Source organism: Heterocephalus glaber, unplaced genomic scaffold, assembly GCF_053883595.1.
Source record: "Heterocephalus glaber isolate CG9 unplaced genomic scaffold, H.glaber_assembly_v1.0 deba00001004, whole genome shotgun sequence".
Lineage (NCBI taxonomy): Eukaryota > Metazoa > Chordata > Mammalia > Rodentia > Bathyergidae > Heterocephalus > Heterocephalus glaber.
The window spans coordinates 4,376,352-4,393,868 of NW_028258179.1; the positions used below are offsets into that span (position 1 = coordinate 4,376,352).

General features: G+C 39.0%; 1 protein-coding gene and 1 pseudogene across 2 annotated transcripts in view; one reads left to right on the forward strand and one right to left on the reverse strand.

Moving 5' to 3' along the window:
• The window catches only part of Psmd1 (proteasome 26S subunit, non-ATPase 1), a 94,587-nt gene that overhangs the window by 16,334 nt on the left and 60,736 nt on the right, over window positions 1–17,517 (forward strand). For both annotated transcript variants that reach the window (XM_004868047.4, XM_021247089.2), the window contains 9 exons: window positions 328–388; window positions 1,968–2,096; window positions 3,914–4,002; window positions 4,275–4,353; window positions 4,946–5,119; window positions 7,019–7,130; window positions 11,720–11,916; window positions 12,970–13,065; window positions 16,005–16,069. In XM_004868047.4, coding sequence (XP_004868104.1) covers window positions 328–388; window positions 1,968–2,096; window positions 3,914–4,002; window positions 4,275–4,353; window positions 4,946–5,119; window positions 7,019–7,130; window positions 11,720–11,916; window positions 12,970–13,065; window positions 16,005–16,069 — 1,002 coding nt within the window. The remainder of the gene's footprint in view (window positions 1–327; window positions 389–1,967; window positions 2,097–3,913; window positions 4,003–4,274; window positions 4,354–4,945; window positions 5,120–7,018; window positions 7,131–11,719; window positions 11,917–12,969; window positions 13,066–16,004; window positions 16,070–17,517) is intronic.
• On the reverse strand, window positions 10,795–11,520 carry LOC110346342 (fatty acid-binding protein 5 pseudogene; annotated as a pseudogene).

Sequence of the window (17,517 nt, forward strand, 5' to 3'; positions counted from 1 at the left end):
TATCTCCACCTGTTTTGGAAATGGGACGAGATACCTTGTCTGTCTTTTTTTTTGCATTTGTTATGGATTTTGCTAACCTAGTTGCTTTGTATATTTTTATGTCTTCATCTGGGGGAAATTCAGTACCTAGGCCTCCTCTAGCTCAGAGATGCCTAGAATCTCATCTTAATTTTTGTTTGTAATACTCAGGAAATTATCTTTTTTTTGGTTTTTTTGGAAAATACTCAATTTGGACATGTCTCAGATCTGTGGCATAAACAGACTGCCTGTAGATTCTATTCAGAAAAGAGTTACTGGATTACTGATTGTTGATTCTTTTCATTTTAGTGAAATGATGGAAACAGAAGACAAGACAGGCAATACACTTGTTGGAAAGGCACCAGACACAGTGAGTATACTTTGTGAAGTTAAGGTTGCCATTTAGCATGTATTCCCATGGTGTATCGTAAGTTCTTTTAAATAAGTGATATATACTGGCGGTTTTGAAAATTTATTGTTAAGTTTAATACCAAAGTCATTTTTCAAAAATGGATTTCCAGTAGAAACTACAGTTTTAAGGATTGATCCAAAAGAGCACTTAAGGGCGGGGGATTTAGCTCAGTGGTTCTGCCACCTGCCTCGCAAGTGCATGGTCCCGAGTTCCATCCCCTGTACCAAAAAAAAAACAACGCACACACAAAAGAGCACTTAAATCAAATCTGGGTTGAGGATTTAGCTCGGTGGTGCTGCCACCTGCCTTGCAAGCGCAAGGTCTTGAGTTCAATCCCTGGGACCAAAAAAAAAAAATCAAATCCAGGGCCAGGGGTTTAGCTCAGTGGCACCGAGCCTGCCTCATAAGCACAAGGTCCTGAGTTCAATCCCCGTTACAGAGAAAAAAAACAAAAGAAAGTTTTTCTAGGCAGGGATCATTCTTCAGTACAGATCTCAGGATTTGATTTCTTTGTTTTGTACCAGAGATCGAACTCAGGACCTTCCGCTTGCCAGGCAGGTGTGGCACGGAGCTAAATCCCTGGCCCCAGAAAATCTTTCAGTGACCTCTCACAAGGTGAGGGGGAAAAGGCATGGCATTTTCTGGTGTGGTGCTGCATCCTTGTAACCAGCACTCTGCGGGGGTGAGGCAAGACGATCGCAGTTTGAGCCTGGCCTGGGCAATTTAGCAACTTAGTGAAACCCTGTCTCAGGGTATTCAAAAAAGGGCTGGGGATACAAAGGCCCTGGTTTCAATCCCAGTTCCAGGAAAACAAATAAACCCCCAGAACATGGCATTTAACATGGTATCTTATCACGTAGTGATAATTGTGTTGTCTTTCTCTTTGTTTTTTCTTTCTGTCTTCCGTGGTGCTTGGGATTGAACCCAGGGCCTTACACATGCTAGGCAAATGCTCCACCACTGAGCACTACCCCCAGCCCTATATTATTTTTAGTGTTCATGCTACATAAAAAGGTGGCGTGGGGTAAATTATAGAGCAGTGGCCTGTTGCACATCATCATTTCCTCCATCGGGACTTTGGTTTCTGATGCTCAGGTGTGTAAACCTTTGCTGTTCTCCTCCTGGATGGAGGATGGAGAGTTGTTCTGGGTGACATAGGGAGTTTCTCATTTATTTGTACCGTTTCTCTGTATAAAACAGTTTCTCTGAAAATCATCAGTAATCTTTACCATTATTATTGAGCTATTTTACATTCGAATTCACTTTGGAAAGAATTGTGTTTTTTCATCAAGGTGGTATCCTATCTCAGTGGGATCTAATGAAAAACTAAATAAATTTTCTTCCTTTCAAATAATGATACATTATTCTAGATCCTATATATAATGATATATTATTCTAGATCCTACCATTAAAATACAAGTTTTGTTGCATTTACGTATACTCTATACTCCTTTAATTCCACTGGTTTTAGGGCTGATGAAATAAATTGGCTTTGTAAATTTTAATAATAAATGACATTTTATTTTTGTTTTGGCAGAGTCCAGAGCCCAAGGACCAGACATTGAAAATGATTAAAATTTTAAGTGGTGAAATGGCTATCGAGTTACATCTGCAGTTCCTAATACGAAATAATAACACAGACCTCATGATTCTAAAAAACACAAAGGTAGGAAATTCATCCATAGTGGAGGTTTTTTTTGTTTTGTTTTTTTGTAACATTTCTTGTTGACCATTTTGTATTTTATTCCTGGTCAAGGATATTAGTGTTTTAGGGTTTTGTAAAAAATAATGGTGGGGCTGGGGTGTAGATCAGTGGGCGCACGTGCATGCTGAAGTGCCCCCCGCCCGCCCCCACAACCCCCCAAACAAAAGACAGTGGCTCTCTTACTTACTGGAAACAGACGGGAATTAGCAGTGACTGAGCTCCTGTTTTGTGCTCTTGTTGGGAAACTTAGTGAATTTTTTTTAACTTTTTATCTTCCGGTATACATATAATAGTTGAACAGATAACACAATCAGGATAGTAATAAGTTTATGTATTTGTATTTCTCCCTGAACCATAAACTCCTTGAGACTGAGATTCTTACTGTTACAACCTTTGTTGAGATACCGTAACAATTATTAATTTTAATTATTGGACAGGTAATACGTGTTTGTTTCAAAATGCTTTCATATGAAAAGATATATAACAAAAAAAATTTTTCTCCTTTACTTACACAATATCTATTCCCAAAGATTTATTCTATTTATTTAATTATTTGTGGTAAAGGGGGTTGAACCTAGGACTTTCATATTGAGATATATTCCCTGTCCTTTTTAATTTTTATTTTGGGACTTGGTCTCCCTAAGTGGCTCAGGTAGGGTTTGAAACTTGGAGTTCCCCCTCAGCCTCCTGGAGTGCTGGGATTACAGGTGTGTGCCACCCCACTCAGCTCATTTATTCCTTTCTATAGCTGTGTGCTATTCAGTGAGTAAACAGTTAACTGAACCGTATGTAGTAGTGCCTTTTAAAATGTTTAATACAGTTTTTACAAATGGCAAAAAAACCCTCACAGAATCACATAACTTGCATTTATGACATGTCTTTGAGGCCAATCTTTATAATATAGTTTCATTAAAAATCAAATTACTTTAGCCACACACAGTGGCACATGCCTGTAATCCCGTCACTCGGGAAGCTGAGGCAGGAAGATTGCTATGAATTCAGGGCCAGCCTGGGCTACATAGTTCAAGTCCAGCCTAAACTACGTAATGAAAACCTGTCTCAAAAAAAAAAACAGTGGTACCTCAGTTCACAAACTTAATTCTTTCCATGTTTCTGGTCCCAAACCAAATCAAATTTCCCATAAGGTCAACATTGAACCTAACCATTGAATTTGATTCGGTTCTCATCCTATTTGGTTTATGACCAGAATCTTGGAAAGAATTAAGTTCATGAACCAAGAAACCACTGTAAAATGAAATTACTTCAGTGAGGGATATAGGCCTAAAGAATTGTAGTAGTGCTCCTCGAGGTATCCCAACACCTTGGAGACCTTAGCCAAGAAGCTGAAGAAAAATAGAAAGTAAATTATTATGAAACCAAAGAACATATAATCTGCTACCTAAATTTCCACCCAAAATTTACTGTTGATCTTATTAATACTGCAAATAAAACTGTTTGACTTGGCTTTTTTTAAAAAAAATAAACCAGCTATTAGTCTTTATAAAGAAATACCCAAGGCTCATATTCTAAATAACAGTTCAGTTCCTATTTTTGCTACAAAATAGAGCTTCTGAGTGTGTGTGTGTGTGTGTGTGTGTGTGTGAGAGTGTGTGTGAGACCATCCACAGATGTGAATATTTTGCTAGTAATAAAAACCTGTGTTTCTTTCTTTTTTTTTTTTTTTGGTACCGGGGATTGAACTCGGGACCTTGCGCTTTCGAGGCAGGCGGCGGAACCACTGAGCTAAATCCCCGGCCCACCTGTGTTTCTTTTTGTAGGATGCAGTACGGAATTCTGTATGTCACACTGCAACTGTCATAGCAAACTCTTTTATGCACTGTGGGACTACCAGTGACCAGTTTCTTAGGTAAATATGCCTGGGGATTTGGACTTTGGTTTAAAATGATCTTTAACAGAAACTGTGGACGTTGTTACATGCGTATTTCCCCAACCAATCCTGAGTTTTACGTTAGATGCCCAGGCTGGGGAGCATCACTTAGGGATACCCTGTCTCAGATAACACAAGAGCTGAGGCTACAGCTCAACGCAAAGGCTCGTGGTACAATCCCCTGTGCCACAATAAATAGAAAAATTATGAAATTCACTTGTAAATAATATTACTATCGTCTTTTCTTCCAGAGATAACTTGGAATGGTTGGCCAGAGCCACTAACTGGGCAAAATTTACTGCTACAGCCAGTTTGGGTGTAATTCATAAGGTAATGTATTTTTCAATGTGTATGGGGAACAGAATAGAAGCAATTTTTCTGGGGTTAAAAAATTAACAGCTTACTATGCATGGACAGTTACAGTTTGTTAAGTCAAATCAGCCCTCTCACAGGGAAGGATAAAGTAAGTAAGGTATTAAAATAAATGTTTTTGGGCTGGGGATTTAGCTCAGTGGTGCTGCCACCTGCCTAGCAAATGCAAGGTCCTGAGTTCAATCCCTGGTACAAAAAAAATATGTTTTTCTTTTTAATAAAAGTGGGAAATCCTTTTCCTGTGAAGACTTTGAGCCATTTTACAAAGGATAACTTGAAATGTTATTGGCATAGTACCAGAAGAAACTGGGGAAATGTAGAACAGAGAAAAAAAATGAAGCAGTCACTGTTTTTTGGGTTGTTGTTTTTTTAAGCAGTCACTGTTTTCTAACCAGGTTGTAACTGGATCTTGAGATATGAAGTTGTGTGGGAGAGCACTTGAGTACTTCTTTCCCCCACAGTTGAGCATTTTGGTGGAAAGGCAGGACTTAGAGAAAATCCTGTGTCTGTTTTCCTCTCCGCTTCTCTTACTGACATCTCAAACTCACAGGGTCACGAGAAGGAAGCATTGCAGTTAATGGCAACCTACCTTCCCAAAGACACATCTCCAGGGTCAGCCTACCAGGAAGGTGGGGGCCTCTACGCACTGGGGCTCATTCATGCCAATCACGGTGGTGACATCATCGATTATCTGCTGAATCAGCTCAAGAATGCCAGCAATGACGTAAGTGTTAAAATGGAAACTACATTTTCATTACATAAAAGTCTAAGAAAGCATTCTGTTCGCCAAATTATTTAAGTGAATAGAGCCTTTATAGGATTTGAGGATACCCTAAACAGTGCTATCCTCATAGAGATTTCGTTTGTTCTTAAAGGTAATTTCCTTTTTTTTTCCTCTATAAGCTAAAATTGTTCTTCTCAGTTCTTTAAACCCTATATGTGACAAGAAAAAGTACTAGATATTTGTAAAACAAACATTGATTTCTCATACTTCAGATGTCTTAGAAAATTATAAGTGCTCTTATTTATCATCTAGTCTAGAGATCAGAATTCTTGCTGCTTTTGATCATTATTACTTTTTTTTTTTTGGGGGGGGATACAGAGTCTCACCTCATAGTTCAGGCTGGCCTTGAACACACTGTGTATGTAGCCCAGCCTTGCCTTGAACTCACAGTTGTCCTCCTGCCTCTTCCTTTGGAGTGCTGGGATTACAGACATGTGCCACCACACTTGACAATCCTTAATATTTTCAAAAATGTATTCTTTTGAAGCCAGGTGTGGTGGTGGACACCTGTAATCCCAGGATTTGGGAGGTTGAGGCAGGAGGATTGCCATGAGTTCAAGACCAACCTGGGCTACAGATGAGACCCTGTCTCACAAAAAAGTATTCTTTTGGGAAAACTTATTAAGCAGCTCTGTTACTATTTTAAGGAACCTTAAATAGGATTTTAGACTTTGACCTTCATTTTTGAGGGAGCTGTTTTAGAGTGCTGTCAAGAGTGGTTAGGTGAGTCAGAATGCCTCCTCATACTTCAGTGAAAATGTTGAACCAGTGAGATGGGTGGTCTGTCTCAGCTCATAAGCCCCGTATGCACATGTCCTGTGAGGGTGTGTACACGTTTACCTCAAGTCCTCTCATGTCAGACAGGGTTTATGGTTCCAAAAACAGTGTATGGAACCCCCTTCTGACTAATATAAGCAAGAGGTTTATTGGAAGTAGCTTATATAAATAATGGGAAACTGATGAACCAGCTCTCACAAAGGTTAGGTGCCAGTCAGCTCCAGGAATCTGTTCAAGAACCCAATGAGCTCATCTCTTTAGGCCCTACTGTCAGTGTGAACTTGAATGTTTTGTCCTTGGATTAAAAATTCCAGAGCCGGCATGAGGATTTAGCTCAGTGGCTCCACCGCCTGCCTTGCAAGTGTAAGGTCCTGAGTTCAATCCCTGGTACAAAAAAAAATTTTTTTTTCAGAGAAGGTATATCCTATTATCCTGGCTGGGATCAGGGCCCACAAGGCAAGGTAGGAGCTTCCTAGATGACAGTGGCACCAATAGTAACCATTGTGAAGGCATATTCCCAAAGCAAGATTGGAGTAAAAGGATACTGTGCATTCAGAACTGACACAACCACTCATGTTTCCTTTTCCAGGGAGGCCCCGCTATGAGTTCTGGCCCCATTTTCTCTACAGCATGTTCTGTTGGATACCCTTTTCTCCTCTGTCTTCAGCTTCTCCCTCTATACTGCCTCCTCCTCCTCGGTCCATAAGCCTACTCAAGTCTCACATGTCCCCCTAAAAATCTTTCCCTTACACTTGTATGTCCCTGTTACTGCCCAGTTCTTCTTCCTTTCTCATATAAGTTTATTGAAAGTTTATACTCTCTTCTCTGACAACTTTCTTTTCTCCCACTTGCTTCTCAACTCTGTATTGCATCAGCAGGAATCACTGTTGAAACATAAATTGCTGAGGTTAGCATTGGCTTTCTGATTATCAGATCTTTTCATCATTCTCACTGAGCTAACTTCTACATACCTAATGTTGAAATGTATTTGGAGGTTGGAATAAAAGCTTGGATTTTTAAGTACAACATACCAGATCAACAAAGGCAATTCTTTTCCTCTAGATTGTTCGGCACGGAGGCAGCCTGGGCCTTGGTTTGGCTGCTATGGGAACTGCGCGCCAGGATGTGTATGATTTGCTGAAAACAAACCTTTATCAGGATGATGCTGTGACCGGTAAGTGTTTGTGTTTGAAGACAACAATTACAGGATTAGTGCAAGTGTTATTTTTCTTCTACTACTTTGTAGCCTCTTAAAAATCTACTGTTTATCTCTATTTGTAGGGGAATGGATTTTGCCCATTTTGTCACATCTTATAAAACCACATTTTTTTTTCTTTTAATTTTAATGAAACTAACTCTGGAGGAAATATAAAATTGGAATAGCACCTATTAAAGAAAGTTTGAAAACCTACTTGAAAACCTACTTGAAACCTAGCTTGAAAACCTACCTATATGACAACAGCAGGCTCATATACATTTTAACTGATCAATTATATCAAACAATTAAAGCAGAAAAAAGAAGGAACACTTCTCCCCTCATTTTAGGAACTCAACATTGTGCTAATCCTAAAACTGGATAAAGATAATAGAAGAGAAAAGTATCAACACAGATAGAAATTTGTTCAACAAAACAAACCATTAGAAGTCAGATCTGGCAGGATGTAGAAAGTGGTTTTGTTATAGGGATGGCAGTGTTGGTTCAGCATTGGAAGGAAGATCCACCCCCAAAAGTCATCATTTTAACAGAGGAAAGGAAAAAGCCATATGATCCTGTCACTAGTTGGAGAAAAAGTATTGGACTAAATTCTACAGCTGTTCATGGTAAAAGCTATCAGGAGACTAGAAGTAGAACAGAACCTTCTCAACAGATTAAAGACATATACTCCATACTTCCAGCGAGAACGCCTTATATGAATGGAGAAGATACAATGCTTTCTCCTTAAGGTGGGGAACAAGGGCACATATGCTTACTCTTTATCTGTCCATTAAACTTTGAAACCTAGTCTCCACCAAAATAGTCTGACAATAAAATGACACAATTAGGATAGGATTGGCAAGGTAGAAGCAAAATCTTTATATGTAGATGAAATGATCATCTACAGAGAAAATACTAAGAAATCTCTAGGAGCCCCTAGAACTTGTATTTGAATTTAGCAGGATTAGAAAACACAAGGTATATATAAAAATTCAGGTCTGTGTATACTTGCTATAAATAAAGAATTGGATATTGAAATTTAAAAGTTATGTAGGAGTACAAAGGACCTAGAAAAGTTAAAAACAAAAACAGTGTTGGAAGACATTTAGTACCTAATTTTAAGACTTCTAAAGCTACAGTAATCAAGGCAGTGCTGGTGTAAGGAAAGACATAGAGATCATTGGAATAAAACAGAGAATCTAAAAATAGAACCACACATATATGGTCTACTGAGTTTTGAAAGATTATTTAACATTAGCATTTTATAGAATATAAACTCAATGCAAGAGCCAGGGAAGAGATAGTGTTTTCAGCAAACGGCACTAAACACCTGGTATCCGTATATAAAAAATTAACCTCAACCCTTTATTTCCATACATGAAAATAACTTGAAGGGATCTATGAACCTAAATATGAAAGCCTAAAAGTATAAAACTTTAGGAAGAAATTAAAAGGGAAAATGTTAATGAATTCAGGGTAGGCAAGAACTACTAGGATACAAAAGACATGATGTATAAAAGAAAAAAATTGATAAATGAGATTCCATCAAAATTTAGAACTTTAAATGACATCATGAAAATGAAAAGTAGTCCTTAAACAGACCGTATTTGCAATGCATATAACCTGTGATCAGAATATATAAAGAATTCTAAGAGCTCATTAATAGACATGTTAACCCAATTAAAAAGTAAACATAAGATGATAAATAGCCAGTACAGCACAAGGAAAGGTGTGCAACTCTAGAATCAGAAAAATACTAATCAGTATAATAACAAGATTGAATTATACACTCACTAAGGAGATGAAGTTAAAAGTTTTAAAAGCCTTGTCATGACTTTTTCTTTTTGTTGGATTCTCCTCCTTTGCATTTAGTTTGTCATGCTCAATGGATTCATTCTGCCGGGTTTTCTGGGGTTGTGATCCTCATTGTCTTTTCCTAGGGTATTGTCTAAAATTTTTTGGAGTTCCGGTTTGATATTCATGAAGTTCCTGAGATACTCTTTATCATGAAAATATCTTATTTCTCCATCAATTTTGAAAGATAGTTTTGCAGGGTATATCAATCTGGGTTGGAGGCTGTTTTCCTTTAGGGCTTGAAATACATCACTCCAAGCTCTTCTTGCCTTGGGGGTTTGCATTGAGAAGTCTGCTGTGATTCTGATGGGCTTTCCTTTGTATGTGATTTGTTTCTTTTCTCTCACTGCTTGTAGAATTTTCTTTTGTTGGATTTCTGGAATCCTAACTATTATATGCCTATGTGTATATTTTTTTGATCAAGGCTATTTGGAGTCCTAGATGCCTCACTTATCTGTATGTCAAGTTCTTTTCCCCTCCTTGGGAAGTTTTCTGCCATCACTTCTGTGAACAGTTTTTTAACGTCATCTGCACTCTCTCCTCTTTCTTCATTGACTCCAATCAGTCTTACATTATTCTTCTTTGCATCGTCTAGCAGCTGCTGGATTGATTTCTCGTGTTCCTTTACAATTTTAAAGCAATTTTTCTTTTCCTGGTCACTAATTGCAATCTTTTCTTCTATATCTGAAATTCTGTCCTCACATTGGTTCATTCTGCTGCACAGACTTTCGATGGAGTTTTTAATCTGGAAATCTGTTTGCATCTGTTTTATGGATTCCATTTGTTTCCTGTGTTGCAATTCCATCATGTTCCTCAGATCCTCTATTTTTTTATCTGTGTCCTCTCTAGATTTATTAATCATGTCTTGCACCATGAGCAAAATCTTTGCTGTTATCTGAGTAATTATTTCTGATTTCATTTTTCCCAGATCCTCTTTTGTTGCCAGTTCAGAGAGTCCAGGTGGTTGAGTATCAGATTGTTCCATCTCATTTCCCTTTGGGGTTGCTGTAGGTGATCCAGAAGTCTGTTTTTGAGGCTTGTTTACATGTCTTCTCATTTCCATGGGTGGGGAGGGGTTGCTTCTGGCACCCGTGGGGCTCACCTTCTCTGCCCTAGGAGCTTGGAATGGCGGTGAGGGAGCTTCCTTCCAGGTGCTGGGACCAGCTCAGCTTCTCTGCCCTACCTAGGAGCTTGGGATGGCGGGGGAGCTCCATTTCAGAAATGTTGAACTCAGGAAGACTTGAATGTTGCCAGGTCGGGCTACATTTCCTCACGTTGTAGACGTTGGACTGAGTTCCAGGGAGGATATTCTTTGCAGATCCTTCTGGCAGCTTCATGGATGGAAAATCTCAGTCGCTGGGAGGACTCAGTGCTTCCAAGACTGAGCTGCATAAGTGGGGTCAGTGATTTGCTGGAGCCGCAGCTTGTCACCTACAGGAATCAGCACCTACTCAGGGAGCTCGCCCATCCCAGGGGCGCTTGGGCCACTCATAAAACCACATTTTGCAATACATAGGTTTTCTAAAACAGCATATCCTGGGGCCGGGGATTTAGCATAGTGGCACCGTGCCTGCCTTGCAAGTGCAAGGTCCTGAGTTCAATCCCCAGTACCAAAAAAACCCAGCATAACGTGTATGTCCTTTTAGAACTTTTTCTTATTAGCATGAACACATCATTTACTAACCAAAGGGATGATGCTGGTTAAGTCAGCACTTTGAAATAGTTGCATGTAAATACTTATGACACAGATAATTGAACAAAATAATGAGAAAGAAGTGTGGAGATTTGCTCATTGAACTGAACTTATCCATTCTGGAAGCCAACCCCCATCCAAAGTGACGGTGGAATTCTCACTCTCCTTTGTCATAGACCAAGTACTGGTGACACTGTTCATGACACACTCCACCACTCATTTCCCTCTGGTTATTGTGCTTTCCTTCCCACTCCCAATGCTGAACCAGTGCACCCTCTGAAATGTTGCAGCCCAAGTTTTTCTGCCATCAGCTGTAGTTTCTTCAAACTTCTCTCCCAGGTTACAGAAAAACTGTTGTTTTCATGGTGTTCTCGGTTTTTACAGTGAGGTTGTTCCCATGCAACCCTTGTACCCATTTTGCTCATAGCTGCTCCCACTTGTAGCTCCTTCCTGTAGTCCTCAAAACCTTCGCTCTCCACCCACCGCCACCTTCTGACCAGCTGCTGAATGGTGGCCATGGGTGTGTGCAGAGGAGAGCTCTCTGCATAGTCAGCGTGCTCTTGTAGAACTGACTGTTGCAAGTAAGAATGATCTGAAAAATGTTGCTTTAGTGTCTCTTTGAAGCTGTTGTAGGATTTGATGGTACATTCTGTTGAGGTTTAAAAGGAAAATAGGTATAAATACATGGATGTATTTCCACATAATGGACCTTCCCTTTTATCAAGTGTTTTAAGAAAAATTTTGCAGCCCAGGCGTGGTTGTACATGCCTATAATCCCAGCACCCAGGAGGCTGAGGCAAGAGGATTGTCATGAGTTCAAGGCCAGCCTGGGCTACACAGTGAGTTCAAGACCAGCCTGAACTACATATACATAGCAAGACTGTGTCTCCAAAAAAAAAATGTTACAGAAGCTAATAGTAGTTGTTTGGATAACTGATGCAAATGGGTGTTACTTTCAGTTGGTTGTATCTTACTAACTTTGTAAACATAACTCTTCCTTATATTTTACTCTGTTCTCTAGGAGAAGCAGCTGGCCTGGCCCTAGGTTTGGTTATGTTAGGTTCTAAAAATGCACAGGCTATTGAGGACATGGTCGGCTATGCACAAGAAACTCAGCATGAGAAGATCCTACGTGGTCTCGCTGTTGGCATTGCCTTAGTGATGTACGGGAGGATGGAAGAGGCTGACGCTCTCATCGAATCTCTCTGTCGGGATAAGGTGAGAGCCCATTTATCCTTTCCACCCAGTATCCCACACTCAGATCTGGAATTGTGTCTTTCCATTGGAACACTTAGGTACATTTGCTCATAAAACTTATAAGATATATAAGTTCTAAAGAATTTTAAGAAAAGAAAAACACTGGTTCGAAGAGGTGAATGGGAGTAATTTGAGAATCTGAAATTTACCCATGGCTTCAATAATAAAAGTAAGTTCCAGAGAACTTCTTTAGGAATTTACAAGTTGATTTCTTTTAGAAATAATGTTTTAGGAATGATTTAATAAGTACAAAGTTTACTGCATTCTTTCAGCAGAAAACAGCAACAATCTCTATATCTTTATTTTGGTAAGGTTTTTTTGTTGCCTTTTGTTTTTACAGTCATACTGTGTATGGTAGGTAGTCAGTGGTAGTACTGCCCTCTAAAATCTGATTTAAAAAACTGCTAGAGTTTATTGATTCAATTAGCTAGTCAGGTTCCATGTCTCTCACTCAGTGCTCAGTGCCTAGAAATTAAATAATAAGGTCAAAATGAGTAAGAGTGTGGACTAGAAGCCAGCTTTCTTTGTTGTTTCATAAGTGGAAATTGACTATCATAGAGCTGTGGGTGTTAATACTGATTTGAGTTTATACTTCCTAGAAAGTATCAGGCAGAATAGATAGGTAACAGGATATTGGAAATTAAGAATAATTAATTCCTTCAATATTAATCTTTAGTTTTCCCACCATTTAGAAAACTACCATCCACAAGTCTCTTTGAGTTATACCTAAAACCAACTTACCTAGTAGATGCCATAATGCCTGTTAACATGGTAACAGTTCAGTTTTCTTGTTTGGGTTTTTGTGTGTTGTGAGGGATTTTGGTTTGGTTTGGTTTTTGTTTTTTGAGATGGAGTCTCTGTGTTGTACAGGCTGTCCTCAAACTCTTGGGTACAAGTAATCCTCCCGTGTCAGCCTTCTGAGCAGACAACACTGTAGGCTTGCGAACTGTAGCTAGCACCAGTTACTCTTTGAAGTGATAAGTTGATGATTAATGTTGAATTATTCTTTCTTAGGACCCAATTCTTCGAAGGTCTGGAATGTATACTGTGGCCATGGCTTACTGTGGCTCTGGTAACAACAAAGCTATTCGACGCTTGCTACATGTTGCCGTAAGTTGCCTGACCTTTTTTGGTGATGGAGTGAAAGGGAAAGTTTGCAGATGGATAATAAATATCTAGGTGACTGCTGATACAAAGCACATGAACACCATCATGGTCTCAACTTGATGGTCTCATTCACTGAAAACAATAGTCCATAACACAGCCCTAGGTTTACCTTGGTTTTCAAAAGGAGCTCAAGCAGGGTCATAGTATGCCAGTATAAATGGATGTCTTTAAAGCTATTTAAGTGCAATTTCTGAAACTCCAAGGGACACTCTAATTTGTGAGAAGCAAGACCATGTGAGAAAGTGCGGTCATCCTAGGTTAGAGAAATCTAATGAACATATTTTCCAGCTGGACTTCTTTGTAGTCCTCTCAATCTAGATGCAGTTTACTAAGAGTAAATAATACTCCCTGGTCACACAGTGGACTTTCCACATACCTCCTGTCTTTGTGGGTTTCTGTCGCCATGCTGCTGGGAGCAGGCAAAACCCAGGGTCACTCTCCCTTTCAGAAATGTTTAGACTGTTACTTGTCCCTTCTCTCCAGAGATACTCATATCCTACAATATTTATTTGTAATACCCTTTATCAGTGCAATATGTGCTAAGCCCTAAATATTGAATTTTGCTTGAACTTAGGCCATACTTTATAACACTGAAGAAATGATTAGGTTCTCAGTATAACCCAGGAAAGGTATTCTGCAGCTAAGAAGTTACCCTGTGTCTTTCTTTTTATTTTATTTATTTTATTTTATTTGTTGAAAGAGATAAAATTATATTTAAAAGAATAATTTTACAAACAAAGTCAGGAACAAAAAGAACAAGTTAGTGCTTTTTCCTCAGAGGGAGATCTCATTAGCTGTAGAATGGACTTTCTCTTTCCTAGTTTTTGTGAAACAAATATTCCTTTTCTTATTTCTAAGGCATTATAAAATACTCGAGTGCCAAATGGGTTGTTGAGGTAGAAAGTTTTAGCCCTCTAATGGAAATTAAGAAACCTTTGAAGAAGGGCCGGGGATGTAGGTCAGTGGCACTGTGCCTGCCTGGCAAGCCCAAGGTCCTGAGTTCAATCCCCGGTACTGGGGGGACAAAAAGAAACATCAAAAGCAGCTATAATTTCCTTTCTCTTATTATCAAATTGTCAGAGTTTTTACATAAACTTACATAAACTAATTTTTAAAATCTGTTTATATTTTAGTCAAGTCTTATTAGGTCTTGGTGGGGGGGGTTGGTTTTTTTGGTTTTTTGAGACAAGGTCTCACTATATAGTTCGGACTGGCCTTGAAGTCAGGGTGAGCCTCAGCCTCCTAAATACTGGGTTTACAGGCACGTACCACCAGGGCTGGCAAAGTCTTAGTAGTTCTTACTGAGAATGTCCAAAGCATCTGGCCGACATCCCAAAAACTAAATGGTATCAGATACAAGAAGAGCTACTCTACTCGGCTCTCATTATTTGCAGCCTAAACCAGTAAAAAGGCACACCTCCCACATGCAGCTAGTATTTTATACTACAGCCTAATCCCTAAACCACTGGAGACCTCTGAAACATTACTGGAAAGCTCTGCAGTAGGCTTCAGTCTCCTGCCCAATGTATAACACAGGCCTGAGGGGGGAAAAAAACACTAAAAGACAGAACTAAGAGAGACAGAAAGTAGGGCACCAGGACGACCAGTGCCAGTGCAACAAATAAAGATGCTGGTCCGTCCAAGCCACTCATTTATATTAGTAATCAGTTGGGGGTAAAGGCAAGCTACGTGCAAGGACAGGACTATGTGTGAGGATGCACAGTTGTACAGTTTCTATGGAAATTAATGTAAGCTCGTCTCATAAAATGACAAGACAAAGCATTCTCGATTAGGAACAGAATAGACAAAATATATGGTTATAATTAGAACATCGTTCTTCTAGTAAGAAGATTTTAGTTATGGGAACAGAATTTGGGTGCAAGTTACTCTGACCTCAGCCTGTAGCCTTCGGCTAGACTCACTTCTCAAAACAAGCCAATTGTGGGGTTAACTCTACATCCTGCACTGCTTACAGCCTGCTTTGGGCATAATCAATATTGCACTAAACCTCTGGACCTGCATGCAAAACAGATGAAATCCTAATGGTTCATAAATTACACACCCACAACAAAAATTACAGCGGTCACTGTACAATTCCCAAAGCTCTAAATTTCTTCCTGACAGTTGGTTTCTCTTAATTTTGTCCTGATAAATCTACCAAACTAAAAACTTTTCATTCTTAATCCCTTAAGGTAGTCAAGACAATGGTTAACAGTTTTGTTCTATTCATGATTGCTTGCTTATGCTAAATTTTGATTTGCATAGGTAATAGGAAAGCTTGAATAAATTTTTCTCAAACTTCCAATCTTAATGTTTTGATTTGAAATACTGAGCACACACTCCTGATGATTTCTTGCAGCTTCTTTTTCATGACAGTTAATTTGTATCATTGGAGTTACCCTGAATCATAAGCTTCACCAGCTTTAAAGGCTTATAAATAGCCTTGAAGTGAAATTCTCATGATTTCTTTTAAAGTGAGGAAAACTTTTTTTTTTTTTTTTTTTTTTTTTTGGTACTGGGGATTGAACTCAGGTCCTTGCTCTTGCGCAGCAGGCAGCAAAACCACTGAGCTAAATCCCCGGCCCTAAGGAAAACATTTTTAAAAATACACGTCTGGACCGGGGATTTAGCTCAGTGGTTCCGGCGCCTGCCTCACAACTGCAAGGGCCTGAGTTCGAGCCCTAGTACCAAAAAAAAAATACACATGTTATTTTAAAAATTTATTTATTGTGTATATTTGAGGTGTGCAACATTTTGATGTACACAGGAAAAAGATATTCTGATGAAGGAATGTTAATGACAGCTAATTTACATTAGAATACTGGTTGTCTCATATCAGTTTAGTAATAGAGCAATATTATGATAGTTTCATCTTTTTCTAGGTCAGTGATGTTAATGATGATGTGAGGAGGGCAGCAGTCGAATCACTTGGCTTCATTCTATTCAGGTAATAATTTCTAACTTCAGCTTGTTTATGTTCCATTTCTTTTTGTGGTCAGCTGAACAGAAACCAGAAACCTGGGGAATATATCTAGATTCAGAGTGAGGACCTTTTGATAATAAGTCCTGTTCATCTGAAAAAGAATAAAGAATACTATGGTTTCTGAGAATGTATTTGCAAAGAAGCAAGACTGATGTACTCAGTGTGGATTTGTGAAAACCCACTGTGAATCAAGTGTGGGACCCTCTCTATAATATCTCAGGCAGTCACCTCCATTTACTGCAAACTGCGATATGTTTTCTTTCTATTGTGGATAAAAGATGGAAAGAAACGTAACATGGTTGGGATGCAGCTCAACTTAGCCCGTATGAGACCCTGGATTCTATCTCCAGCACCACAAACAAAACCAAAAAACAAGCCAGGCATAGTGACGTGCTCCTGTAATCCCAGTACTCTCAGAGCCTGAGGCAGGAGGATCAAATGTTCAAGGCCAGCCTGGGCAACTTGGTGACTTAGCTGGTTCCTGTCTCAAAAAGGGTGGGGGATGGATAGATAGATAGATAGATAGATAGATAGATAGATAGATAGATAGATAGATAGATAGATAGATAAATAAATTTTTTAAAGGATGGGGAATCCAGCTAGTAGCATGCTGAGAAGTTTCTTATTATACCAGTTTTCTTCAGTGAGGTTTTTCAACCAAATACTAATCTCCTTACTGTTACCCTTTGTGTGTTTGTTTGTTTGTTTGCTTTGGTACCGGGGATCAAACTTGGGGCCTTGTTGTTTGTTTGTTTTTTGAGATAGGGTCTTGGTATGTAGTTGAGGCTGGCCTTGAACTCACTATGTCACCCAGGCTGGCCTCGAACTTGCGGCAATCCTCCTACTTCAGCCTCCTGAGTGCTTTGATTACAGGTGTGCGCCACCATGCCCAGCCTGTTACCCTTTTTCATTTGTACAATTTATTTCCCAGAATACCAGAGAACCCTCACTGAATCCTATCAAAATATTTACCCAGCTCTGGTCCTGTACCTCTGATAATAGGATTAGTTTGGTGTGAGATTTTCTTATGTGTCACTTTTCATAGAAATGTCAGGTGTTCATTGTTGCCTCTTCTAAGGTCTGACAAAAAGTATGTGTATAAAGCTATTCTGCATATTTTCAAAAGATATACAACGGATTCCACACTTAATTTCTTGAATCCTGTCTTTTTTTTAACATTTGAATAGGTGAGCACTAACAGTCTTTTTGTATCTTTACCATTTTCTGTTCTTCCTCTAAGATTTGCCATTAGAGTTCCATAAATTCATCCATAAACACATTCTGTTTCGGGGAGGTGATTCACTTAGCTTTGAAATTTGAAACCTAAGGCAGCCAGTCTCTTCACCTGTTTTACATTTTAATAAGTTTTATCTTTCTGGTATAAAATTATGCTCCTTGAGAGAAAAGATGGA